The following is a 23,474-nucleotide window of genomic DNA, read 5'->3' as shown; positions in this document are numbered from 1 at the left end:
TACTGGCTTGCTTTTACCAAAAACTCAGAAGAGTGAAAGAAATGAAAGAAGAAAGTCAAGTGTGGTGTGTAGGGGACAGTGCTAACACTGGTGAATAGATATTTTTGTCTTTGTTTTTTATATCCCCATATATATTTTTATGGTTCAGAACACAGCCAGATGTCCAAATTTGCCATGAAGCACTGCTTCCACTGTTCACGCTGCCCTGGCAGGGCGCTCGCCCTGTCGCCTGCCCAGGAACATGATGGTGGGAGCTGGCTTCTCAGGAACTTCTTTGAAACACAGGACATCGCCTCATGGCTGAATTTCTAGATCTCCCACTCCAGAAAAGCCCCTTATCATATTTGCTTTTCTTTCACATCTCTCTTCTAAGTCACTGTGTTACCTGGACTCAAGTGAGCAGAATTTAACCCCCTTGTAATCTGGAGCACTGTTACTGGAGGAATGGGATTTACTAAGGAAAAACTAGGCTGAGGAAACAGCGGAAAAGCCTCAAGAACCTGTGTTCATTTTTTTTTTTTGGTCCTGCTCACTCTACTAATAATAGTCCTATTTCTCATCAATAGAGCACCTTCCCATGTAATTTATGAGCAGCAGCATACTACTTGGTTAAACAAGAGCCATGTCATAATGTAGATGTTTCATCACGTTATGCTTCTTGAACATTTTTCTGTTTCTTTAATACTCCTTAACCTGCATATGGCAATTAATCTCAAGTTACAGTCAAAAGCATAAGTTAAAACTATGAAAGCTTGTAAAAGTTTTTTTTTTCGTAGAATGATTTATAGACAGTTGTGGGTTTGAAACTCTCTTTTTATTGCATATATTTCTTCTTATTTTACAAATAATTACATGTGCTGATACAAATGTTCCTTCACAGAAGGTACATTTTTTTAAAAAAAAAAAAGGGGCTAGGGCATCATCCAAAATAAGCCATTTATTGTTCATTAATATAAAATGTATTCATATTTCTAGGTGGTGTCATATCTAGACCACTGTTCATCCAAATTTCTTGTATGATCTGTTCTCTGCGCTCTATCCTCTCAGCGAGGTCCGCAGCTTCTGTTGAATTATAACCTGAGTAAGAAGGTCTGTAAAGTCCTGCTATTTCATCCGGAAAGTCCGAATCGGAGGAATCCTCCTCCTCCTCCTCCTCATTTTCACTGTTCTCATATGCTCCATCACTTTCTGGCACTAAGTGATCTTTCTTTCTGTGCAATTTCTGGAAGTCATTAGAGCATGACACACGGATCACCAAAGCACACAGCGTGAAGATTAAACCCACACAAACACTGGACACAAACAGAAGAGCAGCTCTTTCAGGGTGATCTGAAATTAGAAATCCAGTGCTTAAGCACTTCACAAACTACGCCAAAGCCTAGCTCCAAAGAAGTCAGCTGGCATTTCCAAAGAGCACTGTGCTATGCAGCCGCCGCGACGGGGCGTTTTGGGGGTGTGTGGGAGGAGATCTATTCTGCCACGCACAGAAAGACTCTGCCCTTGGAAACCCAGCCCCGTCTTCTCCGTTTCTTTAAACTACTGTGCCAAAAGCCCAGCCTCTCAATAACATTATATAGCAGTGGCATTATCCCATTTTTTTATTAGCGGTTTGCTGGCATTCTTAACCATGCACCAGGAATACACCGCCTTTTTCCAGCCACGCTGCCAAAGCAGGTCTTAGCCGCACACAGAGAGGGCATGGGAAGGGAAAAGTTTTGCTCTGAGGAGCCACAGCAGCATCTGCAGGCCAGGGCGTGCAGGGAGCACTTCTCCCTCTGCCATACCCTACGATGGCTTCGCACCAGAGCAACAGGAGACGCGCACCTGGAAACGTCCTTTCTTGACGGGACGTGAAATCAAAGCCGAGCTGCTTGGGCTGCTCATAAAGAGACCACTGTGGGGGCCGTGGGGCAACTGGTGCCGCTGGTGGGATGGGACGGGATGGGACAGCCTGGCTGGTGCCTTGGCCGAGGCCCTGTGGGCCCGTGCTTAAAAACGGCGTGGTTCCTGCCATTCCCTAGCAGAGCAGAAATCTCAGTTCCAGAACTGCTCCTTCATGTCAGCTTGTGCTCACTCCCGAAATTCATGGGGAATTCTCCCACGGTTTTAGAGATCTGCTGATCATGGATTTATTTGCCTAAACAGAATTTTACAGTGTTGCTAAGTCACAAAACCCTGGCACATCCCATACCAGAGATGGCTGGTGATTTTTTTTTTTATATACTGCTCCTCAGTGATCCTTATATGTACGTAAACCAACGTTTCCAAAAATGGACATCTCCAGCACTGCTCCCAGATCAAGACCTGATTTTCAAAAATACTGAACATCCAAGAATCCTCATTTAAAATACTAATTTAAAAATTCTTGGCTGCAGCCTCTAAAAGAGCTTGGATCCTTCAAGATGGAAAATATTCTATAAATATCAATTATGCTGTGATTGTCCTATCCACAAGACTGTGATTATATTGTAATAATACATTTACTATAAATACTGGATTACCAGTTGTGAGTTTCATGATTTCAGTTGTGAATTTCTGATCCTCCCTTCTCCCACTTCCTCTACAATGCAAAGACCTAATGTACCAAACAATTTCAGCCTTATTTTCTTACCTCTAATGTATGCAAATGTAGCCAAGGAGTTGCTAACAAGAATTCCTTCTTTCTTTGGAAGTCTTGACTCCCTTGGGTCAAAGTCGATACCTGTGACAACTGAGGAGGCAAAGCAACATCAGCCACATCACTTTGCTGTAGGAACTTTGCAGAATGTTAGACTAAGCAATGGCTGGTAAATAAAATAGATACTGAAGTAAAAGAAATATTAAAATAAAATAAATAAAAATGAAAATTAAATCAAAAGGATAAAATATTGAAAATACTGAATACTTAGAAAATAGCAAAATTATTGAAGAATTTACTACCAAGTGAAACCCCTTACCAATTCCATTAAGCCCTCTGAAATAATTTACTTTGTTAAACTTCACAGCTAACAAAAACAGACTTCCTAGCCCAGTCCCTGCAGTACATTCCGGATTGTGATGATGGTGATATGCATTAGCCATATATTCATTTTCTTTGCCTTTAAGAAGAATAGGTGTTGGTATAACCCTTGAAAGTCTAAAAGGACTGCAAATCCACTTTTAATAAAAGTTAACAAATAGCACATTGATTATGGATAGCCTGATACTTGTGTCCCTTTGAGTCAAAACACAGTACACCTGAACTACTCTTTGTTTGCATGACACACAAGCTGATGTAAGTAAAAGCTCCACAGCTGCTTGCATATGGTGTAAGACATATTATACAGTAGACAGCAGTGCTTTACATGAGGTCTTCCCAGTATATCTCCCTTATTGCTTGTCTCTCTGTCACACCTGGAAGTCTTAACCAGAGATTAAGATCCCACTGAAGGTATTGCACGCATTTGCAATCATGACTATGGCCTACGTACAATTTATAAGGAGGAGACGCTCTGCTCTAAAAATCTTCAGCTCTGCATGGGAGCGCATTAACCGATTCCTTATTGAGAACAAACAGTCGAAAGGAAAACATTTCTCGATGCTCCTTCCATGGGTGTGCAGGAGCTCCGGCAGGGATTTCACTGTGCGCTGCAGTACCGTCCTTCCCAGCTGTGTCCGTGGTGGCAGGTGTCCCTTGGCAGCTCCTCCAGGGCCTGCTGAAGGGGAGATCGCTCCTCACCAGGAACAGGCACTGGGGAAGTCCTGCAGTCTGTCCTCCAGCAAATGCGTCCATCGTTGCTACCAGAGCTTAAGATGAGAGCAGGTTTCCCAGGCCTTCGGTCCACAATCGGGCTTTCTTGCCATGTAGCCCTGACTGCACGTCCAGAGAGGTCCTTCATTTTGCAGCCTTGCTGTGACTGCAGGATCCCAGCCTGTTCCCCGTCTGCCGCTCTGCCGGCTGGGGTGAAGAGCAGCAGTTCTAGGGCTTGGTCCATTTTCCCACCCCCAACTCTGTCAGACCAAGCTCTGCGGTGGGAAAAGGTCCCCTTTCAGTTAAAGGCAGTGTCAGTAAACCATTTTTCCTAAATACCGTACTTACCATCGTTCTGTTTCACAGAGGGCTTGCTATCGGTGAGCAGTGGGTCGACAGCTGTAAGGATAAATTTAGGAACTAAAAAGGAGAAAGACAAATTGGGTACTGTTAGTTTCACAAACCAGAGCCCCGGTTAATCACCAGTCCCGCCGCTGACACACTTTACCCCGGGTGCTTACGACGGTGGCACCCCAGGGCCAGGCAGCAGGCGCTGGTTGAGCAGCGGGTGCTGCTCGGCGGCCCGGCCAGGGCACACACCTCTCCCGGGCGCCACAGCCAGGACGGGTTTCTTGGCGGCCCCAAAATGCTCCCTCACCCGCTGGGGCTGGCAGCGGTCGCAGAGCCACCGCACTGGGCAGCCCCAGTTTCTTACCCACCTCGCAGCCGTGCGGGCTGCAGCCTGCGGGGCTCCCTTGACTTTTACTAACCTGGTTATGATCTAACCCTGTCAGATGCCCCCAAAACCCTGACCGCCGAGGCCGCGTACGCACGCCCGTAGGGTCAAGCAGCGCCCCGTGCACACAGAGGCCAGTGGGCCGTCACATCGCGACTGCTCGGGGTCAGCACGGTAGGCAGGCCTGAAAGGGGAAGTGGCAGGATAATTTGCTGTAATTTTCAGAGAAATGTTTAAAATCTTGCGTGACATGCTCTGCCAACCCTCCAAAATGAGCAGCTCCAGGGAAGGACGGTGCTCTGGGCTGAAGAGCTCTACAAGGTGGGAGTGGGCTGGACGCCTTTTCATTTAATTAATATTTTACCCTCGGAAAGCTTTCACACTCTTTTTAAAAGGACTAAAGAGACCGAAAAGAAGGAGCATCATGTACATGTTCAGAGTTTGCATATTCTGTGTTAGATGAATGGGCCCTTCAGATATTTGGATCTTGGCATCTCTTCTCTGTTTTACATGAAGGCAGATTGATTGATTTTTAGACCAATGATGTGAAGCAAAAAAAGAAGAAAGAAATTTCAAGTATGAAGCTCACCCCTATTCCACATACAAATGTTTGCCAATAAGCAGTGTTTAAAAAAGTTGAACTGAACGGAGGAGACTGAAGTTTGAGACTTAGCATAGTTTTACTTTGAAAAATAACTAAAAATAGCATTGTTTTCTGAGTAGAAATTTTCTTTGTGTGTGGGCTCAAAGTCATAGCTGTTTCCTTTCCTGATGAAGGATTTTTTTAAAGGACTTTTTACTCCTGTTTGCAACACAAAGCCAACACAGACAGGGGAGAGTAAGATAATTCCTATTTTGGCTTACACATCATCATAATTCTTAGCTGTGTGGCCATGGCAGGGCTTTTTGGTGGTGCAGAGGGCAGAAAGTGAACAGCTTTGTTTGTTTCTAGACTGCCTTCCGAAGGTGCAGGCCCAGCTGTTATGAACAACCTACTTGTGAGATGACAGATTTAAAGTATCTGGAAGACAGTGAACAAGGAATCCTTGGTACCGCTTTTAGAAAGCTGCATCCTGTTGAGCAGTTGGGCCTGATCCCCCAAAGCACTTCCTTAAGTCTCTCCTTTTGCAGCACGGTATAGGGGGCACGCTTACTTGTGGGCATATGGTTAACTGCTTTGCTGCTCAGAGGCTTGAAGCGTGAAGTCTGTAAGAGGTATGGGGTTTGCAAAAGGTACACAAGCATAAGGAAATTACTGCTGGAGGAAGCATACTTGGACGAGCTTGCTGGGACTGTGCTCTTGTCCAGTCTCAGTGCCTTGATCTAGTGCCCGGCACGCTCAGGTCCAGCTCCTGCAGCAAACAGGCTTGCAGCCCTGCAAAATCTCTCCTGCTCTAGGTCCCCACACTGCAGCTGCCAGCCCCAGTGGGATTGGGGGCAGGGGGAGAGCATTTCCCTCCACACCCCACCCGGGGGGACGCGCTGTCCGCAGTGCCGCTGAGTGAGCCGCTGCTTCCTGGTGCCTACTGCCAGGCTGGGCCTCCTGCACGCGAGCTGGTGCTCGTCCTGCTCCCCCTCCTCAGGGTACCTTCCCAGGGCTTCATTTCCTACCAGGTTGAATCCCTTCCCTATGACTTCCCATTGGGTTTGAACGGCTCCATAATTTGCCTGCATATTGTGAGGAGATCCTTAAATCAAAATGGCATGAACTGAAAAAGCTCTTGACTGCTTGCATTATTAATTTTTGTTACGGCTTCATTTCAGATGCACCTCACTTGAGTACTTTAATCAAGATAGGTTGTATCAGGCCGCTGAACAGAGTAACTGATAACAGCGCAAGGAATGTTTTTATCAAGATAACCGCATCTATATTAGAGTCTGTGCCAGAGTTACTATGTCAAGCGGGGCGGGAGCCAGTAACCTACCGCAAGCTGCCAAAGGCAGCACACAGATTTTGAATGGCATCCAGGAAGCACAGCCACAGCTCTGGGAGTGGGGAGCCATGTTTCCTTGGAGAGGCTCCTGAATTCCAGCCTCAGCATGACACAGGAGATGTTACCCTGGGCGGACACAAGATGACACTGAGAAGGTCATCTGGGGCACTGAAGCTGTGAGAAACTAGCCTCTCCCGGCTTCTGCTAAGTTTTCACTAGCAGGAATTAACTTGGAAATGAAAAATGCAGCATGGCACACTAGCTCTAAAAGTCTGCTGACCTCTGAGGTAGGAAGTATGATTTTTTCACATTCCTGACTATGATGGAAATCCCTTTAAGCATGGCACAGCCCTTGGAGGATGTGATCTGGTCAGTTGTGCTCCTGTCACTTCAGAGGAAAGTCTATTTACCTCAGCTTGCAGGGAAGCATCAGGTTAGCAGGAACCTTCTAGTGAGGGGAAAGAATATAAAATGTCACTCTGGGATATTCCCAAACTCTTTTTGCATGCTCGCTAGACGATCCGTAAAATATTTAGACTTGCACATCACTGGCCACTGCCTCAGACTGCTCAGCTCAGTAGGATTCGGCAGAAGAGCGTGTCTTCAAAATGTGCCAGTAATACACAAGAACACTATCTATTTATTATCTAGTTTTTGCAAAACTAAATAACACAATGAACAGACTCACTGCAAACAAACACTTCGTTTTCTATCATATGGGTGTGTAAGAAAGGACTATCTGTTATAATTATCTTTAATTAAACAGATTCCCATTAACTCATTCATAAAGTTGTTATAGCGTAGAGGAAACCACACGATAATATCATGTGTTAGTGTGGAGACAGGTCTCCTGTTCTCTTCAACAGTCATTGCATTGCCTCTCGCCTGACAACCAGCACATGGGGAGACTGAAAAAAAATCTCTTGTGTCAGCGAGGAAACAGCTGGGGTTCATTTTCCTCTGATTTTCAGGTACACAACAGTCTGATAAACAGTCCTACACTGCTGTTCCCAAAGGCACTTCTCAGGTAGCCCATAGCCTTTGACCACTACTCACTAGAGATACAGTGTAAAGGCTCCATGGTATGTCTCCATGGAGTGCTTGCTGTGATTCCCTACAGATCAGAGGGAGACAGTGCCCGTGCAGCAAGGAGCAGGGCTGGCAGCTTTTCAAGCAGTCCAGGCAGTAACTTCATGAAAATTTGCAACCACATGTCCTGTGGTTGAAGTAGAGAGACATATGAGAATCATTCAATCATCTCTGACCCTCACACCTCACCTCCAAACCACAGCTAGCCAGAGGCAGAAAGCAGAGGCTGGGGAAATCTGAAATCTGTTTAGGTCTTAATGCATAGCCATTCCTAGAAGTAAGCATTACATTTAAAAGCACCACATTAAAGTTCTGCAATCATTTTTCTCCCATCTTCATGCATATTACACTTTGCAGTCCCATAACTCTAATTGCAAGGAATTCTGCTTTTCCATGAGGTAAATATATTAAGCAATGGTAAAGAGTATGAAAAGCTTTTCCCTCTTGTCTGAGGAATGAGCTGTACTAGGCTTCAGTCTTGCAAGGGACGAATAACCTCAAACTTTCACTTTCAGCGACACTTTGCCTATGAGAAAGGAAAGCCCTCTGCAAGGCTGAAGGTTGTAGCTATGCTCAGGTGAATCAGATTTCAGGACAGGGCCCTGTATGCAGTGCTTCAGTTATGCTGGCATGCTTTACCTGGGTGATGGCAGGCAACGGCAGATTGCTCTTCCTAGCTCTGTTGCTCGTTAATTCTATAGAACACAATCTCACTTTGAGAATATTTCTCAAAATGTTAAGACATGTACTTTGCATTTTATTGTAAATTGCATTTTTATAGACTAAAATACTTAATGCCTGAATTTATGTTAGGTATAGGTCTAGTCTTGAGATTGTTCACATGTTCATGTATTTTGGGTATTTGCGTATGGCTATGTCACAGATTTTGTATGTTAAAAGGAAGGGTAGACTTAGCCAGCCTCTGTGTTTGTGTGTGGGGAGGTATCTCCATAGGTGTCTGCCCTTTGGCATTGCTCTGCTCTGTCAGTAGAGTAAGCACTGTAAAATGATCATACTTTTGCTCTTACCACATGCATAGCTGACGTTAAGGTATTTTTTCACTCCAGGTAGGCATGGACTTCCAAAATCCTGGCTAGTGACAATAATTTTGCATCTCTGTTTCCCGTAACACCTTTTTGATAAAACTTTTAAGGCTGTGTAAGATAAACAGTCTGAAAAAAAAAAACAAAAAAAAAAAAACACTGATGGTATCAGAAATACTAGCTGTTACATGCACAACTAGAGATACAAATCTGCTATCAGTTTCAGGTATATGTTTGCCTGGGCAAGTTTTCAGAACTAGGTCTTAGGATTTGTCTAGGCAAGGAAGTCAGCATGCAATGATAATGTGAACTTGCAGCAAGCTAACCACCCCATGCTGACTTCCTCGTGCATGCTAAGGTTGTAGTAAGAGTCTTCTCAATCTACAAATGAGGTGCCCAGTGTAAGTCACCTATTTTCCCTTCTTGATGACTTGGGAAAAGAAAAAAAATACACCCGGACAACTCTTTATCCCATCTTCAAGTGGGTGTGCAAATAAGGGGAGATGCAATGTTTTCTGCAGGTATCTCTCCTAGGGTTATCAAGATTATTTGACTGGATGTCTAATTTCAGTTGAAGTTTGGTGAGATCAATTTTTGTGTGTCACAATAGCTATTGCACCTACAGTGTAGGTGCAATATTAATGTTAGCTTTCAACTCACTATGCCTGACACTGGTAGGAACCGTTCTGCCATGGCAAAGAAATTAAGGAGGCTCAGCTTTTAACTAGGCTATCATTCAGCTTCTTCCTCCCACACCAAATTCAACACCGTCCTCGTAAGGCTGCTATGCTTGCACACCTAAAGCAACCTCAAAGGCATCTGCACTGCATCATATTCATGCCCTACGTATATGAGGTAACTCACTTTACTTTCAAAGCAGCCTACAATACCTCTGACTTCGTGTGCACTAAGAACATCCATATGGCTGAACTTCTCCCTAAGGACAGAGCATTAAGTGTGTGCAGTGCATGAAAACTGGCCTGGCTGAAATCTACACTTGCCTTTCTGCTGCTTGGACTTGGGAATTTTTGTTCAAGACATATGCCTTTTACTACAATAAAAAAATTAATAATAAAAAAACCCACCCTAAATAGGAAGTATTTTACATCAAAGCTGAAATTACCTGAATGGAAAAGTTTGTGTGTCAAACAAAGCTTTACAAATCTCCTTCAAAAAAGAAAGAATGTTTCTGAAATTGATTAATTTCTCAGTATCCACATGCGCTAAACCCTGATTCACAAAGCAAAAACATGTTAGTTTTCTTTTTTAAACAGGAAGTGTACAAAAATCACAAGTCTTTGGTAAGTAGTATTTTTCTGAACCTGCCTGGTCCTAGTCAGTTTTACCTCAATTGTTTTGTGGGTTTTTATGGATGATGGATATTTCTCATGCTGGTGTTCCCAGCTGGAGATTTTCTAGACGTGGAAAACATATTTCTCTTGACACTAAAACAGTCCTTCTTCCTGTAATAAAATTCAGACAAGGATGGCACCTTGTCATATTCCAACTGCTTGAGCCCATGTGTGTTACTTCAGAGGAAGGAACAATAACGTTCAGAAAGATTTCACAAAACAGTCTTATTTGAAAAGAAAATGGAGATTTGAGACTGGTGTTCTTGACAAAGAAAATTCACCTTTAATATGTGAAAATGGGAAAGATTTGTGATTTTTAGAGTTAATCCCTAAGCTAAATATCTAGGAATAAGTCACCTGAGTAGAGACATCAAGAGATACTATGCTGATTTCTTTGTTTGAAAAAGAAATTGCGGGTTAACTTAGGATATGGATTTTTGGGAGAACAACTCTTGCTTTGGCTTTTTGGAGATCTAGAAACCTAATGTCTGTGTGTCCTGGCAGGCTGCTGGGCACTCAAGACTGACTGAAAATATCAGAGTTGTGATTAAATAACTCAGCTGTTAGCTGAGCTAGTCTAGCTGTCAGCTAGTCTCTCTGGCCACCTTAGATGACCAAGAATATATTTGGATGGACATTTTAGGGAGCCAGTAGCTTATTTTGGCGAATATAAAAACAATTGAAGCATATCAGGAAGAACTATCAGATGATTCATACATGAATGGATTGGGAGCACAACAGAAATTTGGCAGACTGAATTATGTTTTCTACAACCTTTCTTGCTCTTGAAATTATTCAGCGTCTTAGGTAACAGCAGGCTATTGCCCTGATGGTTTTCTACAAATTCAGTGAGTACATGTTTTATTTTGCCTTTTTGCCCATGTTGCTGTGCGAGTTAATAGCTCCTTATCATCTATATACATGTTGGATTTGGCTATTCTACCTGAGGAGCCAGTCCTGGGAACGTGTCATGTGCCTGCAGGCTCTTAGCAAGCCAATTTCTGGAGAACTTTCCAAGCCTGCCTGGTGTCTTGGGTGTGCAAATGTAAACCAAGGCTGGCCTGCTTTTGCAGGATAGCACAGTTGTTAGCTAGAATGACCTACAACAACTCCCCCTCCCATATTTAACAGCTACCTGTGATCTATCAAGTATTTGGCCTTTGGTGACTTGGTGAAAAACTTTTTTTTTTTTTTTTTTTTTTCCCTCTGCAGCAGCTACAATGCTGGCTGAGTAATGAGTACAGCTCAGAAGAATTCTGTGTGCTTAGCACTGAAAGCCACTTTTCAAGGCTTGTAGCTTTGTCTGTCCAGTCTCCCACAAGCAGACTCTACAGAAGTGTATATCTACAGGGAAGTAGAGAAGTCAGCTGTAGGGACACTCAGGCTAGTTCAGGCAAGCTTGCTTGGGGTCAAGTAAGAAAGCAGCTGCAGCAGTCACACTAGGAATAGCTTATCCTCCTTCTGATCAAATACTTTTACCACAGTGTCTAGATGAGGACAAGGTTCAGTCAATGCTTAATTTTGAGTAAAAATGAGTGAATAGTTCCATTGAACAATCCTTAACAAGTCACAAATCAGGAGATGAACATAAATGTGTAATATGTCTTCCTGAATGTCTAAGTAACGCTTGAACTACGCTTACATTTGTGTGGCTTGCTAAATTGGTGCCGTATGTTTGAAATAAACTGCTTTTTGAATAGCACTTTCCTGGCAAGCTAGAAGGCTGGGGTCAGCCACTAGCAGTGATAGAAAAGGCAGCAACGTATGGCTGGGAAAACGCTTAATTCTTCAAACCTTCCTGTCAAAGTTGACTGTTACATACCAATAGTGTTGGTGGATTTTTTGAAGTGGATACCTATATGGATGGCATGGAGATATAGAAGCCAGTAAGAGGTTTTTAACATAGTAATAAAAATTATCAAATCTGATTACTTCTATTTAACAGAGTAGAAAGCCTTGTTTCTGGAGGAAAGGCTCTTTCAGCTTCCTCATTAGCTGTATTCAGGGAAGTTTTGGCAAGCAAATGACATGCTGTAAATCATGTAGCCTTTAATGAGGAGCAATTTGTCTTCTGATTTCTTAATGTTTCTCTCAATTCAGACATCAGGAGCATTCCTGCCCTTTCTTTCCATCCTACTACCCAAGACCTGCAGGTGATGGAATAGCCAGATTTGGCTTGAGTGATTTGTGCCAAGATTTGGCAACAACGTCCTGTCAAACCCTCTCCAACCATTACTACTTGCTGTCTTTTGCCATATTGCTCTGCATGGGGCAGGCCTCAAGACACTGCAAGCAGGGGATGCACCTTAAATGTAGATCCATATTACATAAAAAGTAACATGGCCCTAAGGACTCAGGGGCCCAAGTGAGGAACTCCTACTGCGCTTTTCACTCCAACACTAGAGCCCAGCTGCACGTTGCTTTCATCTCCAACTGCTGGCTTACAGTGCTTTATGTTTTCTGGGCTGTGTCTACCCGCAAAAGAATAAGGAGCTTGCTTTAAAAATCAAATGAAAGCAAAGATTTCACACTACTAAATCAGGATGGCTTGTGCTTTGTGGAGCCCAAATATCAGCTCTGGGGATAAGAACTGACAGGGGGAAACTATGGAGTTCTGGAGCACATTAAGGCTGCAAACTCCTAAAGAAAGTTACCATAATAATACGGTAATTTATGCAAGAGCATGGTACAGAAGGTCCTGCCTATGCATCAGAAAAAGGCCATTTGAACGGCTAATTCTCACAAAAACACACAATACGATGCATTTATGAAAAATGTTGCAAAATATCTTTATATTCCAGGGCCAAGCACTGTCAGTAAACAAGGTAGTATGATATCCTGAAGTACTACTTACTGTCAGAACAGGCCATTTCATAGAGTGACTACAGTATCAAGGCTTTCTGAAAAGCTATACCCTGTCTCTCCCCCTCACAGTATAGCAGCAGTTCCTGTGCTTGTTGCAGGGCTCTTGTAGTCTGCATGAGATTAGCCCTTTATTTGGGTTTCCTTAAAAGTGGGTCTGAGTTCAGAATTCAGTCTGTGAGTATTCGGCACAAAACTCCCACAACCTTTCTCTCCTTGCATGTGCATACACACAGACTAAGGGATCTATCTGCCAGCACAAACATAGAAAACAAGACACAAATGGAACTCCACTCTTGGTGACAGAAGGAAACAAATTCTCCCTGCTCAAAAGTTTTTGGCTTTGTTTTGTACAGTTCAGGTCTATATGTATACAGATAAGTTAAAGGAGGCTTTTTTTTTTTTTTTTTTTTAACTAAAGTGCCAAGAATACTTTTCCAAATAATTCAAAAATCTAAGCAAGAAAAACCTACGCACAAGAAAAATCCTAAACTGATAGTAAAGAAAACATTTATGGACAAAGTGGTATGGGTCTGAACTTGCACATAACTTCAAATAGCTGCTCAGCAGTGTTTGACCTTCCCCATTCACCACAACATAACATTTAACTGGCCTTTAAAAATTAAGGCTACTTTCTTCCTCCTTTCAAATATTCACTTCTCATCTTCCCGCTGCTTCAGCCCTTCTCTTTAGGGGGGCAATTTTCCTTGGAAAGATCTCTTGGAGTTGGGGCATGCAATGACTCCAGGCAGCACTTCATAAGGTGCAAAAGATCTACTAAATTTCCCAGTTTGCTCAGGTGACATGGCCAAGGAACTTCTCATCTCTGATGTCTGTGCATAGATAGAGTTGACTCAAGGCTTATTGGTGGTGGAAGCAAAATTGAGTGATTTTGTCCTCACCTTTGCACCCACAAAGTTCAGCTGACCATTGTAAGGTAGTGGTTCCCTGTGGATTATTCTCCCCAAAGTGAGAAGGCACTATTGGCAAAATCTACAAAGGAAGATATGAACCTTCCCCATGTCCATGAGCACTCGTACCACTATCAAAATGTGGCTCTGCATCTATCTGACTCATGCTGTCCCTCTGTATGATCCCACTGCCTCCTTCCCCGAGAGCACAGCCTGCCCTGCTTTTCCACAGTGTCCCTGAAGAAGAGGTCCTACGCTGCATTATTAACAAACTCCTCTGCAGCCCCAGGTCTTTTCCATTCTGCAGTTTACCTCTTGCACAACTGCCCATATGACCTGCATTTGAAATCAGTCCTTTAATTAGCTAGTAAAAATATAAGGCACGTAGATGATGCTCAGGTATAGAAGGGTAAACCTACTGACCCTGGGCCAGTGATACTTGTAATCTAGAAAGGACTTCTTAGTCACATTTTCTTCAGCAGCTCTGAATTAGCAGTTCTTGCTTTTTTTCCTCACAGAGGACTAGGCTCAGGGTTTCTGTTCATCTACTAAGTGCTCCTTGAAGTGCCTGTATTTCAATGTCTAGGATTTCCTGGATTTTGACTGCCTTACACGGTTTGTGATTTACGGCACTTAAAAGTCTATAGCTAGCATGACTCTAATAGCTTCAGTGTGTAAGTATTTCCAGATCTGCCTATAGTGGTATCATTACTTCAGTTACATCTACTCTCAGGAGAACTACACACAGGACTGGCTGTCCGTGTACACATGGAGGAACATACATCTCCTAGTACAAGAAAGAAGGCAAAAGCTTTTCAATCACTGTCACTGAATATGAGATGTAGACCCTTTGGATCTTTCACAATATTGATACTTAAAAAAAAATCATGATGTCACAAGATACCGTCATATAACAAAATCATGATACTTTGTTGGGTTGGAAGGCACCTAAAGGATTTTGAAAATCTCTGTTGCCTTGCTATCAGCCCTTCTTCTTAGCCTAGTATCATCTCACAGGAAAGAGGGGATGAAGACAAAATCCAGCCCGAGGGTACTTCATGCTATGGTGAAAGTTGTGATGGAAGTGTCTGAGTTCTCCCCACTCTCTCCATCTGCCTAGAGTGTGGACCCCACTTTCCAGCACAACCCTCTCTTTTACCTGTTCCCATTTTAGGGAGAATTGAAATTAAGCAACTGAGGGCTCTGCTGGTCATTAATGCTTGGGGAAAGTCCATGCCTGACCAGCTGGTGTACATCCAGATAAAATTTCAGGGAATTACATTCTAGTATTCTAGCTTTCATGTTTCAGTTAGAGGATACTACTATCAAGGCTTCTTGCAAGTACTTTCGTGTATTAACACGAGTAATTCATGATTTGAGGAGTGTTTGTTGACCTGAATCTTCCTTGCATTCTCTATGGTAACATGTGTTTTGGCAAGATCCGTTGTTTTCTTTTAGCCAATAAATCTCCTGTTTCCTCATGTACATGTTACTACAAATATAAAAGAGAAAAGTCAGAAAAGACAGTAAGGTACACAGGAACAAATGGCTACAGGCTCTTACTTTGGTGGAGATCTGTTGGGCACAGTGGATACCTCTATGCAGAACCATCTATTACAAAAACTGTACTCAAAAAACTCTCATTTTTCTTATCATTTTTTTGTAATATTAGTGCAACAGGGAAATTACTTTCTATAATTTCTGTACCATTTTAACAGTGCTGGTGATGTGAATACCTACAGAAGCAGGGCACTCCTTGGAGTTCTTGATTTCCATGCAAAGATCCAGAGATCTTATAATGGGAAATAAACCCATGTGCTTCAAGGAAATCTCCTACTTATGTTAGGAGCTTACTTTGCAGAAGAAACTTTTCCTAAAGGTACATTATCCTAAAATGCTTGAAGGCATGATTTCGTGCACTGGCCTTTGAAGTGGGTAACTGTGTCCACTCATAGGAATGAATAGCCCAGAGGAGAAGTTGCAGAGCAAGACCAGAGCCATGTAAAATACCATTTTCCAGTTTGATGGTGAAAGTGAAAAAATGGGGAAAATGTTTTATATTGATTTAAGTGAAAACATCATACGTTTGGACAAATCCTCCTCTCTCTCAAACAGTAGTGAACCAAATGAGTTGCTCAAAGCACAGCTTCTGGTTTCTGGTCATTTTTAACAAAAGCAAAAGACATTTGGAAATGAAGGTGAAAGTTGTATATATATATATATATAAAAATATGTAATTATCAGTCCTGGGACTGAAGCAGTGGTGTTTTATTGGCTATGGTACATGTTAGAGAGTTTCTTGTGCTAGTAGTTCAAATTTTTACCCACATTCAAATCCTCTCTCTATCTGAAACAGAAAAGCGATCTGAACGCATGTCTTCCATAACTTAGTCTGCAGGAGCCTTCCTTGGTAGCATTGTCTCTTGCTAAAGTTGTTCCACTGCCTAGTATAAGCAAGATTTAACTAATTATTGGACCAGAGGGCAACTCTATCATTTGATAGTCAAAGACTTTATCTAGCAGAGAAGACACCATGATCCTGTTGCTCTTCTTCTTCCTCTGTATTGGAAATGGCACGTAAGTTAGGCCTGGAGTACTGTGTCCAGTTCTGGGCTCCAGGACAAGAGAGACATGGAGCTACTGCAGCGAGTCCAGCATAGGGCTCCAAGGATGATCAGAGGGCTGGAGCATCTGCCCTATGAGGAACGGCTGCAAGAGCTGGGCCTCTTCAGCCTGGGGAAGAGAAGCCTGAGGGGGGATCTTATCAATGTGTACAAGTAGGGTACACATTGTGAAGGGAGGGTGTCAAGAGGACAGGGACAAACTCTTTTCAGTTGTTCCATGTGACAGGACAAGAGGCAATGGGCACAAACTGAACCACAGGAAGTTCTGCCTGACCGTGAGGGGGAATTTCTTTACTGTGAGAATGACAGAGCACTGGAACAGGTTGCCCAGAGAGGTTGTGGAGTCTTTTTCTCTGGAAATATTCACAGCTCGCCTGGATGCAACCCTAATATGCTCTACGTGACCCTGCTGAGCAGGGAGATTGGACTAGATGATCTCCAGAGGTCCCTTCCAACCTTACTGATTCTATGATTATTAAATTGGCTCAGAAAACTAGTTCAAAGAGGAGGCAGTCATGCTAAATGCTGAGCAGAGGCTCAGGATCCTATGAAATGCTGAGTGTTCACAGTGCTCAGAGGCCCCACAGATATCACCAGTAACAGGGATGGATTTACATACTTGAGGGGCAGGTTTAGCTCAGTTGGTTAGAGCGTGGTGCTGCTAATGCCAAGGTTCAATCCCCTTATGGGCTACACTGAGCGCTGGGCTAGATGATCTGCAGAGGTCCCTTCCAACCTTACCATTCTATGATTCTATGATCTTTATTTGTAACATGGAGAAGTGCCTTTATGTTAATGAAATTTTAGGTCTTCCTATGTTTCCTTTGAAGCATAGCTCTGAGTATGTTAACTGATTTGACAGTGTGTTTATAGAAAAGGGATAATTCAGAATACATCTGTTTCAGTCCAAAGCTGCTGTTTGTCATGAATTGCTTATCAGCTGTATTACATGTAATGTAAGTTCACCAAAACATTGAGAACTATCTAATTAATTCAATACCCCATACTCCTAGCAAGACTATATTCAGTATGGCAGATGTAACACTGAGCTCAGTGGAGGCTTGCTATACATGTCACTGGGCCCTACAGATGATTTCTCTATTAAAAAGTACTAAAACAATTCCTTACATCTTCCTAGTTATTCAGCTAAAGAAAAGGAAGGGTTTGAGCACTGTTTTAAGGCTGACATACAAAGATGTGGGTAGAAACAAAAATGGATGTAAGCTGGAGCAGATTTAGCTTTTGGGGCAAATATATTCATATATTCATGATTCTGGAATGAAGAACAGCTGATGTAAGTTTTCTAAATTGTCTGGAATCCTTAAATCAATCTTGACATCCACGTTACCATTACTTTGGCTAGGTGAAGAGTAAACAGGCACTAGCGAATGTGCTATTATGCACCCATTGGCATCTGTATGGGCTTAAATAAGCGCATAAATAAGATCTGAGCTCCATATGGCTAGATCTGGAGTCAACTGGATTTGATTCCTAAGTGCTAAGTCTCTTGTGATAACTGGATATACACTCTTAAACCACCTGGGTGTTTTCAAAAATCGTACTCATTGCAGAGACTTACTGGCTGCATGCAGGAAGAGACCAACTAGCTAACTACTTTCATTAAGTAATCAGAAATCTACATAATGAACTACCCTATACAGAGCTACCTTGTGTTTAATCTCAGGTTTCATGCTATCTCCTCTTAACATAGATTGCTTTACAGAACAAGAGAGCAGCAACAATGAGGGTGTTGCTCAGGAGGTGCACATATACTGGGGGCCATAGCAGAGAGTTTGTTGCTGTTTCAACTATATTTATTTACAATGAGAAACTCTATCCATTAAGAAGAGTTTGCAGTATTCTGATCTGTGTGCTGTAAATACTGACATTACAGGCAGATGAGTAATTTCAAGAGGTGAGTAAAGTGCAAGAAACTAATATGGTGGTAGCCTTTCTGGACCTGAATTCTGAGCTGACTGGGCTCTCCTTTGAGACTTACACTAAGGTCATCATCAGGAAGGATGTATGAGTCCTTCAGAAACCTGCTAAAATGTTTCTTCCACATAACAGATATTCAGAGCTAGATTCCCTCAAAGTCTGAGTGAAGGATTTTGCAAGATGGGCAATGTGAACCACAGACCTGGCAATATCTAGGCTAAATTGGCAACTGAAATCCATAACAAAATAATGAAAAAAGAAATCTTTAGTTTTCTCACATGACCTCATGGAGCAGTTGGAAAACAGGAGATTAGTACTTCAACTTTTGAGGTAATATATTAAAAAACAGGGCTCATGTGCAGTAAAGAACTTAAAGAGCTCCGAAAGAACTGAAAATTACTTAAAAGGGAAACAAACCTAGGGTCCAAATGCCTGATGGAGTAAATCAGGGTAATCCTGATTTTATGAATACAAAAATCTGGCATATTTGCATGAAGATTCCTATCTTCTTTTTGTTATTGACATTTTAAATAGATTCTCGTACAAGAACAGAATACAATTTTCAGCCAACATATTTTTAATAATATATATAAAACTAAATAGAAACATTGGCTTGCAGACAAATGGCTTTAAAGACTAATTATTGATCTCTTCTTGATGTTCAGAGATGCTTCTTACAGATTTCACTTGTAGCATGTTTCTCAGAAGCGAGCAGAAGTTCAACCTTTCCAGAGGGCTGCAGTCATGCAATTGCTTCCTGTGAGGTACTGAGGGACGTGAACAGCACAGATCTCGTGCTGATCTTTTCCATGGCATGAAAACTTACTTTCATGTCTTCAATGTCAGCCGCTGAACATATTCATACAAACACTAAGCACCTTCACAACCTCATGCTACTATCAGTTCAGATATTTAGTGATAAGAATTAAGTCATCAGTCCTTAGTCATACATCAGCTGAGACTATAGGTTGAAGTCAATGACTGGCTATCGATGTAGACCATAAAACTAGTTATAACGTTTACAGTCTGTGACTAAAGTGTCATTATTATTACTGCTGCTACTACTACTGCTACTACTATTTCTATTCAGATCCTTCGGGATGCACCTGCACTAGTAAACTAGCAGTGCCAGGGAATGTTCCTCACCCTGTAACTCTGTGCTCCATGCTGTTAAGTATGGTACCTGTACCTTTTTGGCCTGGGCCATCAGTATCCTCCCAGCAATTCCCCACCACAATTCAGGCTGGAAAGCAGCCCCAAGAGGCAGTTTGCATGTAGTCGTTCTGCTTTGAAGGGCAGGAGAGTTTAATACTACGTACACAGGCCATTTCCTGCCTGCTGGACTTAGTGCCAGAGAAAAGTCCCAGAAACATTTAATTTACTAGTATAGTGTAGTCTTGGAGACTGGTCATATAGCAGCAGGTAAAGTCATGGACCCTGACCCAAGGAGCTTGTCTTTACAATTTTAATTTAAGGCAAGGAACAGCCAGCAAAAACAGAGATCAGAGCAGATGAAGTATTGTGACACACTTGCTGCCTAATCATTGCCAGAAGTTGGAGGAAGAAAAAAGGCAAAGAGATGACATTTAGTACAAGTTGCTTAAATTTAAGATAGCCAACAGAACTAGCTTTTACAGTTAATTATAGTAAGGACTGATTAACTACAACAAGGGTTATTACTTTGCTACATTTCTTACACTATTTTTCTCCTTCATACTGGGAAATTTGTTTGAGTTTTAAAAATAAAATCTCTTATGTTTCAGCCACTGGCACTTCCAAAGTGACATTGCTCTTGTGTCTGAAGTTTTCTCCCCTTCTTTTCCCCCTCCTCTGTGCAACCACTTGGAGGAAGTTGCATCAACAGCGTAAAAACCTACCAAATGGGGGGATGCGTTCCATTTCTGTCGAGCAGATGTTCTCTTCATGTGCCGACCTGCCAAAGGTGGCAGAGTAGATGATAAGGAACTTTGACTCCTGACAATGGAGTTTCAGTTCCTGATTTTCACATGCTGATTTGGTTTTGTATTCAGCTAAAATAGAAGCAGATAACAATACAGTAGCATGAGGCAATTTACTCAGCTGGGCTGTTAATAGCACTAGACTGTTATAGCAGCATAACAGAAAACAGCTTTTCTGTAAGTTGTTGCAAGTGAAATGTGGCACAATTACAACCAGAGACAAAGCCAATAGCAAAACGGAGTGTTTCCCCTAAATAATTTGTTCCCTTATGACCACACAAAGCCTCCAGCTCCTTTCTAAAATGAATTGAAAAAAATCATCTTTTGCCAGCCTCGTCTCCCAGTGGAACAGCCTCCCCCATTCCTGCCTGATTTCCTGGCCTGCTTTCCCCAGCCACTCAGTAGGAGAAGCCTCACGCTTCCCTTTTGTTTCTCCCAAGGACAATGTGGCATTCTGTGCCTATTTTAAATGTCTGCCCAAGTGCTGAGAGCCTCAGACCACTCATCAATCATGGGGATGGCTGGCAGCGCCCAGTGCCACAGCGTGAGGCACAGAGCGAGCGCTGAAGAGCGGGAAGCACAAAGGCAGGGGATGGGCTAGATACCCTGAGCCAGAGCGTGGTCTCAGCTACATCCGCCTCGCTCCACCAAGGTCAGGGGGGTTCCCTGGGCAGGACTCTCCCGCAAAGGCTCATTTGAAAGCCTTGCTGACAAAGCAATGGGAATCGGGAGCCTGAGAAAAATATGCCCTCTCCCCTTCCCAGTTGGCATAGGCACACAGGCAATGCCCTCAGCACAGAGGTAAGTAAATCAGTGAAATTATCTTTTAGGCAGTGAGGTTTATGCCACCTATAGCACCTCTGGTTAAAACCTCCTGCCTGGCCAGAGACCTCTTTCTCGTCTAAGCAGCCTATTTGCTTGTAGCATTTACCACTCAAGTCTTCCTGGCCTAGGTATGGTGGCAAACCCTTTTTAGCATGGATAAGGCCAAGGAAAAGAGTTTAGTCTGCTCCATTTTATGTCTTTCAGAAACGTGGAAACGGGAAAAGGAGGTTCCTGAGCTGAGCAGGGACAAAGGGAAATCTTACTGTTACTGACTGGTCTTGCCGTGAACGGAGTGCGGGTGTTGGTGCTAAAAGAATTAGAGAGAGGAAAAACTATCTATTCAATGAAGAAAACATAGTTCACTTACAATTGAATAAATATAAAAATGCTTAATTTTTAATAGTAATGCCATCTGAGCTCTTAGCACTCACAGTTTTTAAAAACACTTGGCCTGCTGCAGATTGTTACTTCTGCAGAAGTGCCTTTTGCGCCAGTCCATGAGGATCATGCCAAAGAAACAGGGGCTCGGACACAAGGGCTGACAGACTAATGCCGGGCTGTGTGTCTGCACAGCTGTGCTCTGCCCTTGCTGGAGAGGCTGTGGAAGTACAAACAGAAGAAACAAACCCTGAAGGGTTTGCATTTTGTGTTAAGATGTAGGACAAGGCAAGGATAAAAATACAACAGAGACCTCTGCAGAGATAGAGCAATGAACAACATTACAGACTTTCTACACGAGATGCACAACTAAGGGATTCAGGAAATCACTTAACTGTCTGCTTGAAGGCAAGGAGATTCTAGCATATGCTTAAAGTTACACTCAAGTGATTTCTTAAGTGAGGACGTTTTCTGCAATTAGGCCTAACAATTTTAGTATCTTATTCAGGAATATAAATTTCCTGTCAAATGAGGTCAGGTAATTTGCACTGGAACTGACCATCTCCCTCAATTCTGAGGCAGCACTTGCTGTCAAATATACTTTTGACCAACTTTGGTAAAATTCAGATCACACAATATTATATTTTGAAAATAACTCATATGCATGGGAAAAATATGAAGTGCCCTAAGAAAGTAACAAAGAGGATCACGACCCACTATTGATTAGTAAAGAATGATTTCTAATGACACAGATACAGCTATGATATGCAAGTACATATACTGTTAACAATGCAGTAATTGTAACCTGGAAAAAATAAACTGTAAAATAATACAAATCTTTAAAATGTTACGTTTTAGACACATTATTTTTCTGAAGATTCGCCCAGTAAATATCTCTGGGAATCACGTGCTAGCGCTTTGCCAAAGGTAAGAACCATTCCAGGATTTTTGCTTTTACTTCATTACTCTGCATAAATTGGCCCTTCAGTTTGCTGTGCTACCCCTGTTCCTGTGCCACCAGTGATGTCAATCTTAAAGCTCTGATTAAAGAAAATACCTTTTGTGCTTTCTCCTTCAGCTGTGGGATGGTATTTTTGAGTTGGCTTGTGAACCTACCCATAAACCATCATTCAAATATTTTCTTTGGGACCCATTTCTGGCACATTGGAGATTAGCTGCCAAAGCAAGCTGAGCACCTGGTCAGCTGGGGCTTGTTCTCAAGTATAATAGCAAAAACAACAACAAAACAATCACAAACCACCAATAAATGAAACTTCATCACGATTGTCTGTCCTAACATTTCTAATGCTTTTCTCATGTTTCAAAAGTGCATTACCTTTGAAGCAGGATTTGTCCCTTTATATATCAATGTCAATCACCTGTATAGAATACAGGTGATGCTATAACAAAAATAGTCACACATGTGTCTCCCCAAGTGACTATTCTAGAAATGGTAGGCAGTGACAGAGGCTTTGCAAGTTTCTAAGATTTGGTTCTACCCTGTTAGGCATTTTTGAATATTCTTTGTTCTGGTATAATTTGTTCATCATCTGGATCCTTAGCGGAAACATTTGTTTTTGCTATTTACCTCTATCTTTCTATCTCACCATTGCCATCTCTATAAATATAATTTCCAAAACATTTTTTCCTTTTAATCTGATGTCTGACATTTGATTCTGATAAATGACACTGGTCACTAAACTGGCAGCAAGCACACTGAAGTTGTAAGCACAATGGAGAGCTAAGGTAAAATAGAAAAAAAAAGCAATTCACTACTAATCTAAGAGTCTCAAAACTTCACATGGATTTATGTAAAGCCTTACGCAGTGACATTCTAACCAAAATAAACAATGAAACACACACAAAAACACACTCGCCTGATGTGGATTACTTACTAGGTTTGCATTTAAAGGAGACAAGGAGGAATTTAGTGGTTCCTGGACATAGATCAGGTCCAAAAACCCGACTATTGACAAGGAGTTGGCAGGATCTCAGGTTTTGGCATTCGTCCAGTACTTTCTAGAACAATGGGCAAAAAGGATAGTCTTGAAAACAAGATATGAAGCTATACAGCAATGAGAACACTTAATCATACTTTGTTCTATATACGAGAGA

General features: G+C 42.3%; 1 protein-coding gene across 5 annotated transcripts in view; it reads right to left on the bottom strand.

Moving 5' to 3' along the window:
* Positions 1–792: 792 nt before the first annotated feature.
* Positions 793–23,474, bottom strand: part of EVA1C (eva-1 homolog C) — a 41,659-nt gene continuing 18,977 nt past the window's right edge. Inside the window, exons 3-8 of one of the 5 annotated variants that reach the window (XM_062598336.1) lie at positions 23,255–23,378; positions 20,076–20,228; positions 8,497–8,640; positions 4,058–4,129; positions 2,612–2,710; positions 793–1,329 (exon numbers count right to left, since the gene is read on the bottom strand). In XM_062598336.1, the coding sequence (XP_062454320.1) occupies positions 938–1,329; positions 2,612–2,710; positions 4,058–4,129; positions 8,497–8,640; positions 20,076–20,228; positions 23,255–23,378 (984 nt within the window). In that variant the 3' untranslated portion in view covers positions 793–937. Of the gene's footprint in view, positions 1,330–2,611; positions 2,711–3,500; positions 3,917–4,057; positions 4,130–8,496; positions 8,641–20,075; positions 20,229–23,254; positions 23,379–23,474 lie in introns of those variants that run through there. The other 4 variants (XM_062598343.1, XM_062598350.1, XM_062598360.1 and 1 more) reach the window with 4 other exon arrangements.

The sequence above is a fragment of the Rhea pennata genome, chromosome 1, assembly GCF_028389875.1.
Source record: "Rhea pennata isolate bPtePen1 chromosome 1, bPtePen1.pri, whole genome shotgun sequence".
Classification (NCBI taxonomy): Eukaryota; Metazoa; Chordata; class Aves; order Rheiformes; family Rheidae; genus Rhea; species Rhea pennata.
This window is presented reverse-complemented; position numbering and strand designations above follow the sequence as displayed.